Below are 18,065 nucleotides of genomic sequence, written 5' to 3'. Positions count from 1 at the left end.
GCTGAGGACAATTTAGAGAACAACTTTCCTCTGCAGCCGAGGAGGAGGAGGAGGAGGAGGAGAGGAGGAGGAAGAGGAGGAAGAGGAAGAGGAGGAGGAGGAAGAGGAAGAGGAGGTGGAAGAGGAGGAGGAGGAGGAAGAGGAGGAGAAGGAGGAGGAAGAGGAGGAGGAAGAGGAGGAAGAGGAAGAGGAGGAGGAGGAAGAGGAAGAGGAGGTGGAAGAGGAGGAGGAGGAGAAGAGGAAGAAGAGGTGGAAGAGGAGGAGGAGGAAGAGGTGAAGAGGAAGAGGAGGAGGAAGAGGTGGAGGAGGAGGAAGAGTGAGAGGAGGAGGAGGAAGAGGTGGAGTGAGAGCTGCTCTGCAGCTGAGGAGGAGGAGGAAGAGGAAGAAGAGGTGGAAGAGGAGGAGGAGGAGGAAGAGGTGGAGGAGGAGGAAGAAGAGGAGGAGGAAGAGTGAGAGGAGGAGGAGGAAGAGTGAGAGGAGGAGGAGGAAGAGGTGGAGTGAGAGCTGCTCTGCAGCCGAGGAGGAGGAGGAGGAGGAAGAGGAAGAAGAGGTGGAAGAGGAGAGGAGGAGGAAGAGGTGGAGGAGGAGGAAGAGGAGGAAGAGGTGGAGGAGGAGGAAGAGGAGGAAGAGTGAGAGGAGGAGGAGGACGAGGAAGAGTGAGAGGAGAGGAGGAGGAGGAGGAAGAGCTGCTCTGCAGCCGAGGAGGAGGAGGAGGAGGAAGAGGAGGAAGAGTGAGAGGAGGAAGAGGAGGAGGAGGAGGAGGAGGAAGAGGAGGAAGAGTGAGAGGAGGAGGAGGAGGAAGAGGAGGAGGAGGAGGAGAAGAGTGAGAGGAGGAGGAGGAGGAAGAGGAGGAGGAGGAGGAGGAAGAGTGAGAGGAGGAGGAGGAGGAAGAGGAGGAGGAGGAGGAGGTCACGTCCCACGGATGAAACGTCGATTTTCATTTACAGGGAATATGAAGGATGTGGTCGAGCTTCAAGTAAAGTCAAGAGGCAGAAACACTCGGGTGAAGATTTATCACTCAGAGCAAAACACACACACACACACACACACACACACACACACACACACACACACACACACACACACACACACACACACACACACACACACAACACACACACACACACACACACACACACACACACACTCACTCTCCTGCTCTCAGGCAGAATCTCAGCACGTGTCCTCTGACGTCCCCGCCGTGTTGCTGCGTTGCCGCGTTGCCACGTTGCCACGTTGCCCCCCCGGGTTGCCGTCTGGACTATATTTAGGCGCTCATGAATCAGCGGTTGCCGCGGCGGCGGCAGGATCCCAGAGCAGCAGGAAGACGTCCAGCAGCAGAAACACCTCCGACAACGTTCACAGGTGTGTTAAAGCTGCAGCGTCAGGTTGGTGCAGTACCGGCACTGTGCTGCAGGGGGCGGAGCCTCCGGGGGGCGGAGCCTCCAGGGGGCGGAGCCTCAGCTTTCTGTGGTTGGCCGAAAATTTTGGCAAAAAACGTGAGCTCCTTCTTCGTTCCTGGTCAATTAACGTCTCGTTTCGTCGCCTTTTTAGATTCGCTTCATGTTTACAGTCGAATCGTTATTAGTGACTGTCAAAATAAAACTACCAAGTTGGATTGCTATGACGGTGACTGTCAAAATAAAACTACCAAGTTGGGTTGTTATGAAGGTGACTGTCAAAGTAGAACTACCAAGTTGGATTATTATGATGGTGACTGTCAAAATAAAACTATAAATTTGGATTGTTATTAGGGTGACTGTCAAAATAAAAGCTTAAAGTCTTTGTCTTGTTGATAAATGCTTCAATTAGCAGAATAGTTATTTATCAAGCAGGATCTCAGAGGGATTGTCGTCACCGCCAGTTAGCATTAGCAGCCTGGTTAGCATTAGCGGCCTGGTTAGCAGCTAGTTGTTCTCCGCCGTCGGTGACGGAACGTAAGAAAACGCAGGAGAAGAAGATGACGCCGGATCGGAGCCACAATCAGAAGGACGTTATTGATCCTCTGGGGGACAATTTTTAAAATAACATTACTAATAATTATCAGTGAGATCAGCGAGGTTAGCATAGCTGCTAATATAGCATCATTGTGGATTCCAGGCAGCAGCAGTATAATGACGATCTGCTCTGTTCCTCCACGTCTCACCTCCGGGGGCAGCGACGAGCCTTCTGCCCCGACCAGCCTGTCCTCTGCAGGGTCCTGCTGTCCCCCCGGGGGGCGCCGGTCTCTGGAGGACCAGTGTCAGAGGCTAATTAGCTGGAATGATTCCCGCGGCGCCGCGGCGGACGGAGAGGGAATTCAGGCTTCTGGGTTTTTATTTCATCTGTTTTTCTCCCGCGGAACGAAAAAATCTGGTTTGAAGGGTGAAGAAGACGAGTGGAAAGCAAGAGGAGCTTCGTGACGACACTGAGGGGAGGACGGAGGGACGGAGGGACGGGGGACAGAGGGACGTCTTCGTCATTTAGCCTGTCCTGCAGCAGTTTGTCACATTCTCCTGGAGATAATTGGATTCCAATGCTCATTTCCCACCTCTATCATCAGATTATAGAGCATCTTCCTCCTCTATCATCAGATTATAGAGCATCTTCCTCCTCCAACAACAGATTATAGAGCATCTTCCTCCTCTAACACCAGATTATAGAGCATCTTCCTCCTCTAACACCAGATTATAGAGCATCTTCCTCCTCCAACAACAGATTATAGAGCACCTTCCTCCTCCAACGTCAGTTTATAGAGCATCTTCGTCCTCTAACGTCAGATTATAGAGCATCTTTCTCCTCCAACACCAGATTATAGAGGATCTTCCTCCTCTAACACCAGATTATAGAGCATCTTCCTCCTCCAACACCAGATTATAGAGCATCTTCCTCCTCTAACGTCAGATTATAGAGCACCTTCCTCCTCTAACACCAGATTATAGAGCATCTTCCCCCTAACACCAGAGTATAGAGCATCTTCCTCCTTTAACACCAGATTATAGAGCATCTTCCTCCTCTAACACCAGATTATAGAGCATCTTCCTCCTCCAACGTCAGATTATAGAGCATCTTCCTCCTCTAACATCAGATTATAGAGCATCTTCCTCCTCCAACGTCAGATTATGGAGCATCTTCCTCCTCTAACGTCAGATTACACAGGACAATAATCCACGTGTTGCTGCTCTGTGATTGGTCGGTTGGCTGGTGAGCAGCCGTTGGCTCACCGCCAGTTTCTGAAGATCATGACCGACCGTTTCCCGGCCGTCTTCCGTCTTCGGCGGCCGAAGCTGCAGGACGAGCAGCTTCCTGAGCTCACGGACAAACCGGGTGGGGAAGATGAATGGATGAACGGATGAATGGATGAACGGAGGGATGGAGCGTCGATCACCTCAACCCTCGCAGCCTCCATCTGTATTCTCCTGACATGTTTTCTATACCGAGGCCACGAGCCGCTCCGTAAATAAACTAACCTGTCCCAGTGTGTGTGTGTGTGTGTGTGTGTGTGTGTGTGTGTGTGTGTGTGTGTGTGTGTGTGTGTGTGCCCTCAGGTCAACACGTTATCTAAATGATTTAACATGGCCGTGGCGAGCGGCCTCGACCCTCTCCGGTCGCCGTGCAGCGGAGCGAACACGCCACACACTCCCGCTTGAATACTGAACACTGTTTTCGTCGCCGTGGCAACAAAGTTATTGAGCGTCCTGCGGCTCGTGACCTCAGAGGTTCATCGATGTTGAAGTTTCCTCATGACGGCAAAACCGGGTGTTTGAAGACTCGTTTTTTTTTCTCTTTTCCAAAAATCCAAGAAAGAAAAGAAAAAAAAGCAAAGAAAAAGCAGGAAAAAAGAAAGAAAAATGGGGAAAAAGAAAGAAAAGAAGAAAGAAGCTTTTTCATTTGATCTTTTTTCCTTTTTTCGAAGAATCCAAGAAAGAAAAGAAAAAAGAAAGAAAAAAAGAGAAAAAAGAAAAACAGAAAAGAAAAAAGGGAACAAAGAAAGAAAAGAAGAAAAAGAAAGAAAAAAGGAGAGAAAAAAGAAAAAAGGGAAAAAGAGATAAAGAAGAAGCTTTTCCTTTTTTTCCTTTCTTCCTTTTTGTTTTTTTCCAACAATCCAAGGAAGAAAAGAAAAAGGAAAGAAAAAGAAGAAAAAAGAAGAAAAAGAGAAAGAACAAAGGGAAAAAGAGAAAGAACAAAGGGAAAAAGAGAAAGAACAAAGGGAAAAACAGCCGTTGTTGGCCTTGTGATTGGCTGCCATCCAGCCACTTCCTGTCAAGACTTTCACATGAAAACCTCAAAAAGTTAATCACAAACTGCGTGGAAACAAGTTACAAAAGTACGTGAAGTACCAGTTACACTGATGTAATTCAATAAACAATCTAATCCCAAACGTTCGACCAAAATCGCCAAGTTAATCCAACATGCAGTACGAGTTTGAACCACAAGGTGGTGCATCGAGTCACAGAGGAGCAGCAGGAGGAAACGGAACCCGAAGCCGGGTCGTCTCTGAAATAAACAAACAAATGTTTACACAACGGGACGAATCACTAAAGACCAACGGCGCCGCAGTGACTCGCCGGCGCCCCCCGCTGGTCGACAGGTCAAAGGTCAACGTGGTCGGAAGGATAAACGTTTACCGATAAAAAAATTTAAGTTTCCATCACTTCTCTTTGTCCCGGCCTGAAAATGACAAAAGTATTGATTCAGAGGGAAGTTAATTTAATTTAAACTTCTGTCGGGACGCCGGCGAGCGACGGAGCGAAAGAAAAGAAAGGAAAAGAAAAAAGGGTGTTTTTCAGGAAAGACTGCTTCATTAATCTTCGTCACCTTCACTGTTGCTGCTGCTTCTTTTTTTTTTTGTTTTTAATAAAGTTTCCAGGACTGACGAGGACGCAGAGGCGGGGGGGCGTCCTGCGGGGGGCGCCGCGCTCTGAACACGTGAAGCCTCTCAACCGATGCCCCCCAAACTCGGGCTCCGTTGCCACGGCAACGCCCCGACAACGACGCCCGTCGGGCCACCAGTTGGCGCTGCAGCGACGGTGGTGGCGTCTTCGTCTGCGTGTCGCTGTTGGTTTGTACGGATTTTACCAGCTTTTCGTAAAAACGATTAACTCGAGTTAAATACAAATTTTCGGGGACGACTTGTCGTCACGCAAGGATCGATCGTTACTATCTAAAAGTTTCTGAATAAACCCCGCCCCCAAAAAATAACAAAAATGTGCCTCACAAAGCCCCTCTTGGAGGAGATCAAAGAGCAGAGCCTGTTGCCATGGAGACGCTAAGACGATTAACTCGAGTTAAATATAAATTTTCGGGGATGACTTGTCGTCACGCAAGGACCGATCGTTAACGGCTAAACGTTTGTGAATAAACCCCGCCCCCAAAAAAATTATGGAGAAAAAAATGTTCCTCACAAAGCCCCTCTTGGAGGAGATCAAAGAGCAGCATCTGTTGCCATGGAGACGCTAAGGAGGGTTGCGGTTGCTGCTAGCTGCCTGCTAGCACACTGCTAACACCCCCCCACCCACCTCCACTCTCAGGGAATCACAGGCCGCCGCCGCCGATCGTTAAATCAGCAAAAAAAATAAATTTGTGATTTCAGTTCGTTAAATCCAAGTAAAGCAGATTTAAGCTAAACCAAGTTAAACTACAGACGACGGTTCCGGAACGTCGACGCGGCGTTTAGCATTGAGCGCCGCCGCGTCGGGTTGAACATGAACACGTCACCGATGTTCGACGATCTCGACGTTTCTCCCCGCGCGGCTCCGGCCTTGGTTCTACCGCCGTAGCTCTGGATTTCTTCTCTCGCTCCTTTTCTTACGGGAGCCGATTGCAGATGTCGGCCTTCACCTTGAGCCTCAGCATTAACTTATGATCCCTTATGAAGAGTCAGGAGAAATAAATAAATAGGAATGCAAAGGTTGGAAAAAAAGGGAGGGGGGGGGAGGGGTGTTTCAGATTATAGAGCATCTTCCGCCTCTATCGTCCAGCTTTCTATGAATATCATCCTCTTCCACTGAGTCACTCCACAGATTGAAAATCCAAAACCAGCTTCATCGTGCCAGAAAGCAGAACCCTGACCTTCAAATTAAAAGCCTCTGTGTGTGTGTGTGTGTGTGTGTGTGTGTGTGTGTGTGTGTGTGTGTGTGTGTGTGTGTGTGTGTGTGTGTGTGTGGGCGTCGCACACTTTAAACCCCGAGCAGGAAAACTGGAACAGAACATTCTGGATTTCAGCACATTGATCTGCTCTATTAAGGACACACACACACACACACACACACACACACACACACACACACACACACACACACACACACACACACACACACACACACACACACACACACACACACACACACGCACACACGCACACACACACACGCACACACACGCACACACACGCACACACACGCACACACTCACTCTTCAGGTCCGAGTGAATCATTTTTGTTTTCCATCATTTTGTCCACATTCATGCCTTAAAATTGTCCTCGAACATTTCAAGGGTCTGTGTGTGTGTGTGTGTGTGTGTGTGTGTGTGTGTGTGTGTGTGTGTGTGTGTGTGTGTGTGTGTGTGTGTGTGTGTGTGTGTGTTATTGTTCAGTAATCTGCTCTCGGGATCCTTGAAGTGGAATTGCAGCACCTGATTATCTCGGCGCCGGAGCATCAAGCAGGAAGGTAATTCTCCAGAGACAGATTGAAACAGCTCCTCTCTCAATTTCTTCATTCTGCTTTTTCCTCCTTCCCTTTATCTCCTCCCTCCATCTCTCTCTCTCTCTCTCTCTCCCTCCGCCCGCCCTCCCCCGTGGCCACCCCTCTTCTCTTTCATCCTCCTCTCTGAAAGCACTTTGAGGACGAGCAGCGTTTCCCCGCGTTGCAACAATCCTGCTTCAGTCTGTCGATTTATTACAGGGACTGTCAAAATAAAACCACCAAGTTGGACTTTTATCACGGTGGCTGTCAAAATAAAGCCACCAAGTTGGACTTTTATCACGGTGACTGTCAAAATAAAACCATCAAGTTGGATTGTTATTACAGTGACTGTCAAAATAAAACTACCAAGTTGGATTGTTATTATAGTGACTGTCAAAATAAAACTTCCAAGTTGGACTTTTATCACGGTGATTGTCAAAATAAAACCACCAAGTTGGACTATTATCACGGTGACTGTCAAAATAAAACCATCAAGTTGGACTCTTATCACGGTGACTGTCAAAATAAAACCATCAAGTTGGACTTTTATCACGGTGATTGTCAAAATAAAACCACCAAGTTGGACTCTTATCACGGTGATTGTCAAAATAAAACCACCAAGTTGGACTTTTATCACGGTGATTGTCAAAATAAAACCACCAAGTTGGACTCTTATCACGGTGATTGTCAAAATAAAACCACCAAGTTGGACTCTTATCACGGTGATTGTCAAAATAAAACCACCAAGTTGGACTCTTATCACGGTGATTGTCAAAATAAAACCACCAAGTTGGACTATTATCACGGTGACTGTCAAAATAAAGCCACCAAGTTGGACTCTTATCACGGTGATTGTCAAAATAAAACCACCAAGTTGGACTATTATCACGGTGACTGTCAAAATAAAACCACCAAGTTGGATTGTTATCACGGTGACTGTCAAAATAAAACCACCAAGTTGGATTGTTATTATAGTGACGTTATAGGTAACGTGTGGAAACAAAAAGTCCACCTCTTTGGACTTTATACAGACCTGCAGGCTTTTATTGTTTAATGTCGGAACAGGAAGTTCCGTCAGGGAAGACGGACGTCACGAAACCGCCAGAAGAACTGAAGTTCCCCCGACCCGACGTTACTTCCTGCACTGGTAGGAAGGGGAAATTAATTAATTAAATAAATAAATAAATAAAAGAACAACGGACTGCGCGTTCCCCGAAAGGTCAGCGCCGTTAGCGGCGGTAATGCGTCTGCTAATGTGCTGCAGGAAATTCCATTAGAGAACTAATCTGGACAAATTAGCATTTCGGAAACGCCATAAAAACATGTTGAAAAAAAAGGATGTTAAAAAAGAATAGAGGAGCAGAGCTAGGGGGTGGGGGGGGGTATGCTGCGGACAGACAGGAAGTCCAGTGTGGCGGCGGCGCCGCGGGACGGCGGGATGTGGAGCGATGGCGAGGCGCACCCAGACGAGCGTCACGGAAACAGGAAAGATGAAATGAGGAACTGCAGATACCGATACTAGTACCAATACTAGTACTGGCACTGATACCGATACCGATACCGATACCAGTACCGATGCCAAAACTGATGCCAATACTAGCACCAATACCAGTACCAGTACCAATACTGATACCAGTACCAATACCGATACCAGTACCAATGCCAAAACCGATGCTGGTACTAGCACCAACACCAGTACCAATACTGATACCAGTACCAATACCGATACCAATGCCAGTACTGATACCAGTACCAATGCCAAAACCAATACCAGTACAAATACTGATACCAGTACCAATACCAGTACCGATACCAGAATCAATACCAATACCAATACCAGTACTGATACCAGTACCAATACCAGTACCAATGCCAAAACCAATACCAGTACAAATACTGATACCAGTACCAATACCAGTACCGATACCAGAATCAATACCGATACCAGTACCGATACCAATACCAGTACCAATACTGATACCAATACTAGCACCAATACCAGTACCAACACTGATACTAGTACCGATACCTATACCAGTACCGATACTATGCATGCAGCTACGCAACAAGCAACGTCACGGTTTGGAGATTCTTTAATATTATTGACAAAGACAAAAGACGGACTGTAAATTATTTTTTAACAAAATATCAAGAGGACGAGAAAGATACTTCGTACATCTCCAGCAACTTCGTCTCCAGCAACTTCATCACCAGCAACTTCATCACCAGCAACTTCGTCACCAGCAGAGTTTAGATTTTTTAATTTTTTTTCCTACTAAATGAATAAATGATCATTATAAAGTCTCAGTGGATTCCTGTGACCTCATCCAGATGATATTCAGTAAAAAACCCTGCAGCCTGAAGGAACGTAGAACCGACGGAACCCGAGAACCTTCTTGTTTCTATTCAGCGGTAGAGAAATCCCCCCCCGTGGGGCAGCAGCAGAGAAATGCCCCCCGTGGGGCAGCAGCGGGGATTTAAAGGACATGAGGACCGTGGAAGGTTCAGTAAGTGTCGGACGCAGCGTGTGTGAAATGTGAACACCTCCACCGTGACGGATTAACTCTGAACCCCGGAGGACATTTAAAGGGCCGGCGCCTCGTCAGGACTCTGGTCAGGGACCACAGTGTGCATGAGACACATGAGGTTACAGACTCAACCTGAGGTTACAGACTCAACATGAGGTTACAGACTCAACCTGAGGTTACAGAGTCAACCTGAGGTTACAGACTCAACATGAAGTTACAGACTCAACATGAGGTTACAGACCCTCAACATGTTACAGACCATCAACCTGAGGTTACAGACTCAACCTGAGGTTACAGACTCAACATGAGGTTACAGACTCAACATGAGGTTACAGACCCTCAACCTGAGGTTACAGACCCTCAACATGTTACAGACCATCAACCTGAGGTTACAGACTCAACCTGAGGTTACAGACCCTCAACATGAGGTTACAGACCATCAACATGAGGTTACAGACTCAACCTGAGGTTACAGACTCAACCTGAGGTTACAGACCCTCAACATGAGGTTACAGACCATCAACATGAGGTTACAGACCATCAACCTGAGGTTACAGACTCAACCTGAGGTTACAGACCCTCAACATGAGGTTACAGACCATCAACCTGAGGTTACAGACTCAACCTGAGGTTACAGACCCTCAACCTGAGGTTACAGACCCTCAACCTGAGGTTACAGACCATCAACATGAATCCACAACCCACGACACTGAATCTGAATCTATCACTACGCTATTGTTATGCTATTACTATGCTATTGCTGTGCTAAAACTGTTATTGCTATGCTATACCATTGCTGTGCTATAGCCATGCTAATGCTATGTTGCTATTGCTATGTGCTATCGCTAGGCTATGCTGTTCTACTGCTATGCGCTTGCTTTGTTATTGCAATGCAATTGCTATACCATTGCTATGCTATAGCTATGTAATCACTATGCTACTGCTATGCTATAGCGATGCTATTGCTATGCTATTAGCATATTATGGCTATGCTAGCCCTATGCTATGGCCATGACTGGCAGCTCCTGGGTTCAATCAACTCAGCGAGCACTGGCACCAGTCAGAGTCTCTCCTCTGTGAGAGGAAGTTGTGGGATGAAAACTCGTTTTGGAGTTTGAAGAATTGTTTTACAGACGAGAGACGCCTGACGACTCGTCTAGCAGTCGCTGAAGATCAGCCGCCCCGCAGCTCCGCGCCACAAGAAAAGCTCCAGACTGATTTATTCCTCCGGAGTGTCTGATGCTTTCAGCACCTTGCTTCTCTAAAAGTGTCGTGACACTTCAGAGATTCCGTGTCACATTTTGCTGCACAAACTCTCGTCTCATCTCGTCTCGTCTCGTCCTCGTGTGAGCTGCTCTGCCCCGAGAGGAATCTTTAATCCAACTCGTCCTCACAGCCGGAGCGTCGTTCACCTTGTCTCCTACCAGGCCTAGTACTAGGTCTCTAACATCAGATTATAGAGCATCTTCCTCCTCTAACATCAGATTATAGAGCATCTTCCTCCTCTAACGCCAGATTATAGAGCACCTTCCTCCTCTAACGTCAGATTATAGAGCATCTTCCTCCTCTAACGTTAGATTATAGAGCATCTTCCTCCTCTAACGTCAGATTATAGAGCATCGTCCTCCCCTAATCCAGATTATAGAGCATCTTCCTCCTCTATCGCCAGATTATAGAGCATCTTCTCCCTCTAACACCAGATTATAGAGAATCTTCCTCCTCTAACATCAGATTATAGAGCATCTTCCTCCTCTAACATCAGATTATAGAGCATCTTCCTCCTCTAACATCAGATTATAGAGCATCTTCCTCCCCTAATCCAGATTATAGAGCATCTTCCTCCTCTATCGTCAGATTATAGAGCATCTTCCCCCTCTAACACCAGATTATAGAGCATATTCCTCCTCTAACACCAGATTATAGAGCATATTCCTCCTCTAACACCAGATTATAGAGCATCTTCCTCCTCTAACACCAGATTATAGAGCATCTTCCTCCTCTAACATCAGATTATAGAGCATCTTCCTCCCCTAATCCAGATTATAGAGCATCTTCCTCCTCTATCGTCAGATTATAGAGCATCTTCCTCCTCTAACACCAGATTATAGAGCATCTCCCTCCTCTAACACCAGATTATAGAGCATATTCCTCCTCTAACACCAGATTATAGAGCATATCCCTCCTCTAACACCAGATTATAGAGCATATTCCTCCTCTAACACCAGATTATAGAGCATCATCCTCCTCCAACATCAGATTATAGAGCACCTTCCTCCCCCAATCCAGATTATAGAGCATCTTCCTCCTCTAACATCAGATTATAGAGCATCTTCCTCCTCTAACGCCAGATTATAGAGCATCTTCCTCCTCTAACGCCAGATTATAGAGCATCTTCCTCCTCTAACACCAGATTATAAGAGTCACCTCAATAACAAGGTACCACCTACAACAGGGTTCTAGGTCAAGAGGCGGGGCTATGACATCATCGGTTCCAGGTAATAAAACGTTTCTGGACTTTTCACCCAGGAGAAAGTTTCCGTCCGTCCAAGTTGCTCAACGTGATTCTCGTCTTCCTCTCGTCTTCCTCTCGTCTTCCTCTCGTCTTCCTCTCGTCTCTCTTCCAGACCTCGTGTTTCCGTTTCATCTCTAATCATCTCAACTTCTTTCACGGATTCACACATTTGGGATTTTTCAGCTCGGGAGGAGAAATTCTGACTAATTGGACGTTTAAGTGGAAAAATAAACATACAAGCTTTTTTTTTTTTTTTTAACATCTGTGAACTCGTCCAGAGGGGACGTTCAACTGACTTCTCCTTTAATCACAGTCTGGTGTGTGTGTGTGTGTGTGTGTGTGTGTGTGTGTGTGTGTGTGTGTAGGATGCTAACCAATGCAACCAATCAACATGCAGCAGTGTTGTACTAGGCTAAAACACACTGTAAACAGGAAGTGACACGTCGTCGGGGGGGAGGGGATAAAGACTCCGCCTCCATGTGACGACTACTGTGAACGATGTTGGACCCCCCCCCCCCCCCCCCCCCCCCACCCCTCCACCCCTCGGGCTTCAGAAGCAAACTGCAGACGTCAACAGCCAATCAGAAACACGTTCAAGAAAACATTGCGATCAGATTGACGATCGTTAATTAGATTTTAACCACGAATTCTTAAATAATTCCCAACTATCGTCCCGCCTCCTCTCACAGCTCCCCCCCCCCCATCCCCCGCCTGCGCCGCCTCCAGACATGTATTTTCATATTTAAGCTTTTAACCAATCACGTTTCAGCCATCACTTGTTGCCGGGTAAAGAAACCTGCCTGAGGCCTTCAGTCAGTTCTGCAGCATCAAATAAGCGGCTGCTTCAACCAATCAGATTTCAGTTTGGGGGGGGTGGGGGGGGGGGGGGGGGTTATTAGGGCTTTCTCGCAGTGACGTCACAGTATTCAGACAATCTGATTGGATAGTCAGAGTTAACGGCCAGAACTTCCTGTCTGCAGCAGCAAAGATATAGTCGTGGTGATTTAACCGACAATAACTGGAGGAGGAGAAGAGATTTATTGTGAAAACCATTTTCAAGAGGTCAGTGAACGAGATACCTGTGATAAATCTTTACACTGCATTTCTGCACAATAACATGGTTTTTATAGCCATAACAAACAAACACTTTTTTAAAATCCAGAATGCTTCTGGATTTAGAGAAATGATTACAATGGAAAAACATCTGCACCTTCAGAACAACTGTATACATGTTAATTAAATAAAAAAAGTGAACTGAATTTTGAAGTACTTGGTGCCGGAAGTGGACTTTCCCACACTGACATGCAGATTCTGGTCCCAGAACTGGAGGGTTCCTCCTCTGTGAGGCAGGAGAGCAAACCACTGCACACCCTGCCAATCACATGGACTTTTATTTTGTATTTATTTTATTTTTTTCATGCGAAGAAAAAAAATAATTCACTTTTCATCAGTATTTCCGGTCGCAGGTTCTTAATTGATTCAATTAACTTTTCCTCCACTACTGAACAGACTGACTGCAAATGAAGTTTGGACGGTGGGAGGCTGCTCTCCCTCCAAACTTCTCCCCGGACCGACCCCAGCCCCCCCCCCCCCCCCCCCCCCGGTGTGACCCGGTACACCGGGTACCGGTACCGGTACCGCTGCGCTCACCTTTGATGTGCTCGTTCACGACGCTCTCCAGCCGGTCCAGCCTCTCGATAATCCTCAGAGTTTCTCCTTTACTGTCCTCCTCCAACTTTCTGTCCACCTCGCTGCTGCCGCCTCCTCCGCCTCCTCCTCCACCTCCTCCTCCGCTCGCCGCCGCCGCCGCCGCCGCCGCCGCTCCGCCGCTCTCCGGAACTTTGGCCCCGCTGTTGGCCACGTAGTTAGTGATCCAGCCGACGTAGAGGAGACACACGATGTTGGTCATGCCGCTGAGGATCACGCATGTTGACACCAAAGTTTTAGTTCTCCTCGTGCAGAGCATCGCGTCATCCCCGCGCGCAGGCAGGTGGAGCGGCGGAGCGCAAAGCGGCGGCGCGGCGCGGCGGAGCGCAAAGCGGCAGAGCGGCGCGGCGGAGAGACGCGCAGCAGGGGGTGGGGGGGACGGGGGGACGGGGGGGACGGGGGGGGGGGACGTGTCCAACCGTCAGTCCGGTCCCGCGAGGCCGGCTGTCCGCGGAGGCATCGCTCGTCGCTGCGTCCCGCGGGCGGAATGAAGACGCGTGAGAGCCGCGGAGAGGAAGGAGGAGAAGCCGCTGAGCCGCCGGAGCGTCAAACTGCGCTCAGCCGCTGCAAAGAGACGCAGCGCGGAGCGAAGCGCACCTCCTCCTCCTCCTCCCCCCTCCTCCACCTCCCCCTCCTCCTCCTCCTCCTCCCCCTCAGCCTGAAACCCTCCCCCTCCTGCTCCTGCAGCCCAATGGAGGAGCAGGAGGAGGAGTCTGCTGCTGCTGGTGGGGGGGTCCTAACAGCTGGAGTGTGTGTGTGTGTGTGTGTGTGTGTGTGTGTGTGTGTGTGTGTGTGTGTGTGTGTGTGTGTGTGTGTGTGTGTGTGTGTGTGTGTGTGTGTGTGTGCTGGGAATAATTTTTCATCATTTCTAAACACAGAGGCTCCGATTCCACAACGTTTCAAGTAAAAAAGAAAATATATAATTTTTTTGCCAATTTCGTCTCTGAAATAATTTCACGTTTTTTCAACCTTTAAAATTTTTTTTTTCGAAACGCCGGAAGCGGTGTAGTTTTCCCGTTCAGCCATTAGTTGGTGCTGCTGCTTTGGTAATGGGACTTGTCCACGTACTGAGCGTGTGCAGAACTCCTACAGGTGGGGTGGGGGGCGTTTCCCTCGTTTCTTCAGTCGGACGGTTTTCAAAAAGTGGCGCTCTCAGTGGCGCCGTTGTCGAGTAAATATCCAACGTTTTCTTCTTAATCGATGAAAACAAAAGATCTACTCAATAATTATTTTTTTGCTTTGTTTGTAAAAACTAAAATTCATGAATGAGCCATTTCTCCTTCTGAGCCTTGTAATACCACTTTCTACCACCAGGTGGTACGCTGAGTATTTTCAGCCCAAGAAGAGAGGAAGATTTTTTTAAACATTTAAAAATACCTCAGATCCCTCCTAGTGGACAGAAGTGGCATTGCGCCCTGCAGCTTTAAATTAAGCCATTTGTTAAAAAGCAGTATTTATTCCTCCTCATCACACGCCGCGCCGCCACGCCGCCGCACCGCCTCCACCTCCGCCGCCGTTTCATTATCTTCCTCGCCGTTCTCCACCAACGCCGGCGCTCGCTTCCTAATTAGCCAATTTTCTGATCGGCGAGGCGCCGCGGAGATTCATGCTGAGGCCTGAATGAAAAAAACTGCTGGAGGGTGGAGGAGTGATGGAGGTCTGATGGAGGAGTGACGGAGGAGTGATGGAGGAGTGATGGAGGTGTGGTGGAACTGTGATGGAGGTGTGATGGAGGAGTGATGGAGGTTGTGATGTAGGTGTGACGGAGGAGTGATGAAGGCGTGATGGAGGAGTGAGGGAGGAGTGATGGAGGTTGTGATGGAGGTGTGACGGAGGAGTGACGGAGGAGTGATGGAGGAGTGACGGAGAGGTGACGGAGGAGTGACGGAGGAGTGACGGAGGTGTGATGGAGGTGTGATGGAGAGGTGACGGAGGAGTGACGGGGAGGTGACGGAGGAGTGACGGAGGTGTGACGGAGGTGTGACGGAGGAGTCACGGAGGAGTGACGGAGGTGTGATGGAGAGGTGACGGAGGAGTGACGGAGAGGTGACGGAGAGGTGACGGAGGAGTGAAGGAGGTGTGACGGAGGTGTGACGGAGGAGTGACGGAGGTGTGACGGAGAGGTGACGGAGGAGTGAGGAAGGAGTGACGGAGAGGTGACGGAGGAGTGATGGAGGTGTGACGGAGGTGTGACGGAGGAGTGAAGGAGGAGTGATGGAGGTGTGATGGAGCAGTGACGGAGGAGTGATGGAGGTGTGATGGAGAGGTGACGGAGGAGTGACGGAGGTGTGATAGAGAGGTGACGGAGGTGTGACGGAGGTGTGACGGAGGAGTGACGGAGGAGTGACGGAGGTCTGATGAGGAGTGATGGAGGAGTGGCGGAGGAGTGACGGAGGTGTGATGGAGAGGTGACGGAGGAGTGACGGAGGTGTGATGGAGAGGTGACGGAGGAGTGACGGAGGTGTGACGGAGGTGTGACGGAGGAGTGACGGAGAGGTGACGGAGGAGTGACGGAGGTGTGATGGAGGTGTGACGGAGGAGTGATGGCGGTGTGATGGAGAGGTGACGGAGGAGTGACGGAGTTGTGATGGAGAGGTGACGGAGGAGTGACGGAGGTGTGACGGAGGTGTGATGGAGAGGTGACGGAGGAGTGACGGAGGTGTGACGGAGGTGTGACGGAGGAGTGATGGCGGTGTGATGGAGAGGTGACGGAGGAGTGACGGAGTTGTGATGGAGAGGTGACGGAGGAGTGACGGAGGTGTGACGGAGGTGTGACGGAGGTGTGACGGAGGAGTGACGGAGGTGTGACGGAGGAGTGACGGAGGTGTGATGGAGAGGTGACGGAGAGGTGACGGAGGAGTGACGGAGGTGTGACGGAGAGGTGACGGAGGAGTGACGGAGAGGTGACGGAGGAGTGACGGAGGTGTGATGGAGAGGTGACGGAGGTGTGACGGAGGAGTGACGGAGGAGTGACGGAGGTGTGATGGAGAGGTGACGGAGGAGTGATGGAGAGGTGACGGAGAGGTGACGGAGGAGTGATGGAGGTGTGACGGAGGTGTGACGGAGGAGTGAAGGAGGAGTGATGGAGGTGTGATGGAGCAGTGACGGAGGAGTGATGGAGGTGTGATGGAGAGGTGACGGAGGAGTGACGGAGGTGTGATGGAGAGGTGACGGAGGAGTGATGGAGGTGTGATGGAGAAGTGACGGAGGTGTGACGGAGGAGTGACGGAGGTCTGATGAGGAGTGATGGAGGAGTGGTGGAGGAGTGACGGAGGTGTGACGGAGGAGTGACGGAGGTGTGACGGAGAGGTGACGGAGGAGTGACGGAGTTGTGATAGAGAGGTGACGGAGGTGTGACGGAGGAGTGACGGAGGAGTGACGGAGGTCTGATGAGGAGTGATGGAGGAGTGGTGGAGGATTGACGGAGGTGTGATGGAGAGGTGACGGAGGAGTGACGGAGGTGTGACGGAGGAGTGACGGAGGTGTGACGGAGGTGTGACGGAGGAGTTACGGAGGTGTGACGGAGAGGTGACGGAGGAGTGACGGAGGTGTGACGGAGGTGTGACGGAGGAGTGACGGCGGTGTGATGGAGAGGTGACGGAGGAGTGACGGAGTTGTGATGGAGAGGTGACGGAGGTGTGACGGAGGAGTGACGGAGGAGTGACGGAGGTGTGATGGAGAGGTGACGGAGAGGTGACGGAGGTGTGACGGAGAGGTGACAGAGGAGTGACGGAGAGGTGACGGAGAGGTGACGGAGGAGTGATGGAGAGGTGACGGAGGAGTGTAGGAGTTGTGATGGAGAGGTGACGGAGGTCTGTTGAGGAGTGATGGAGGAGTGGTGGAGGAGTGACGGAGGTGTGACGGAGGTGTGACGGAGGTCTGTTGAGGAGTGATGGAGGAGTGGTGGAGGAGTGACGGAGGTGTGACGGAGGTGTGATGGAGAGGTGACGGAGGAGTGACGGAGGTGTGATGGAGAGGTGACGGAGGAGTGACGGAGGTGTGATGGAGGAGTGGTGGAGGAGTGATGGAGGAGTGACGGAGGAGTGACGGAGGTCTGATGAGGAGTGACGGAAGAGTGATGGAGGAGTGATGGAGGAGTGACAGAGGAGTGATGGAGGAGTGACGGAGGTGTGATGGAGAGGTGACGGAGGTGTGACGGAGGAGTGACGGAGGAGTGGTGGAGGAGTGATGGAGGATTGGTGGAGGAGTGACGGAGGTGTGATGGAGAGGTGACGGAGGTGTGATGGAGGAGTGACGGAGGAGTGATGGAGGTGTGACGGAGAGGTGACGGAGGAGTGACGGAGAGGTGACGGAGGTGTGACGGAGGTGTGACGGAGGTGTGACGGAGGAGTGACGGAGGTGTGATGGAGCAGTGACGGAGGAGTGACGGAGGTGTGATGGAGAGGTGACGGAGGAGTGACGGAGGAGTGATGGAGAGGTGACGGAGGAGTGACGGAGAGGTGACGGAGGAGTGACGGAGGTGTGACGGAGGTGTGACGGAGGAGTGACGGAGGTGTGATGGAGAGGTGACGGAGGAGTGACGGAGGTGTGACGGAGAGGTGACGGAGGAGTGACGGAGGTGTGACGGAGGTGTGACGGAGGAGTGATGGAGGTGTGATGGAGAGGTGACGGAGAGGTGACGGAGGAGTGATGGA

General features: G+C 50.0%; 1 protein-coding gene across 1 annotated transcript in view; it reads right to left on the bottom strand.

The window, feature by feature from the left end:
• Positions 1–13,669, bottom strand: part of LOC308136257 (polypeptide N-acetylgalactosaminyltransferase 18-like) — a gene marked incomplete at its 5' end in the record, with an annotated part of 64,020 nt that extends 50,351 nt beyond the window's left edge. The window contains one exon of the mRNA XM_080504520.1: positions 13,354–13,669. Coding sequence (XP_080360646.1) covers positions 13,354–13,669 — 316 coding nt within the window. The remainder of the gene's footprint in view (positions 1–13,353) is intronic.
• Positions 13,670–18,065: the final 4,396 nt, after the last annotated feature.

The sequence above is a fragment of the Blennius ocellaris genome (genome assembly GCF_963422515.1).
Source record: "Blennius ocellaris genome assembly, chromosome: 11".
Classification (NCBI taxonomy): domain Eukaryota; kingdom Metazoa; phylum Chordata; class Actinopteri; order Blenniiformes; family Blenniidae; genus Blennius; species Blennius ocellaris.
Note: the sequence above shows the minus strand (reverse complement) of the source record. Positions and strands in the feature narration are given on the sequence as shown.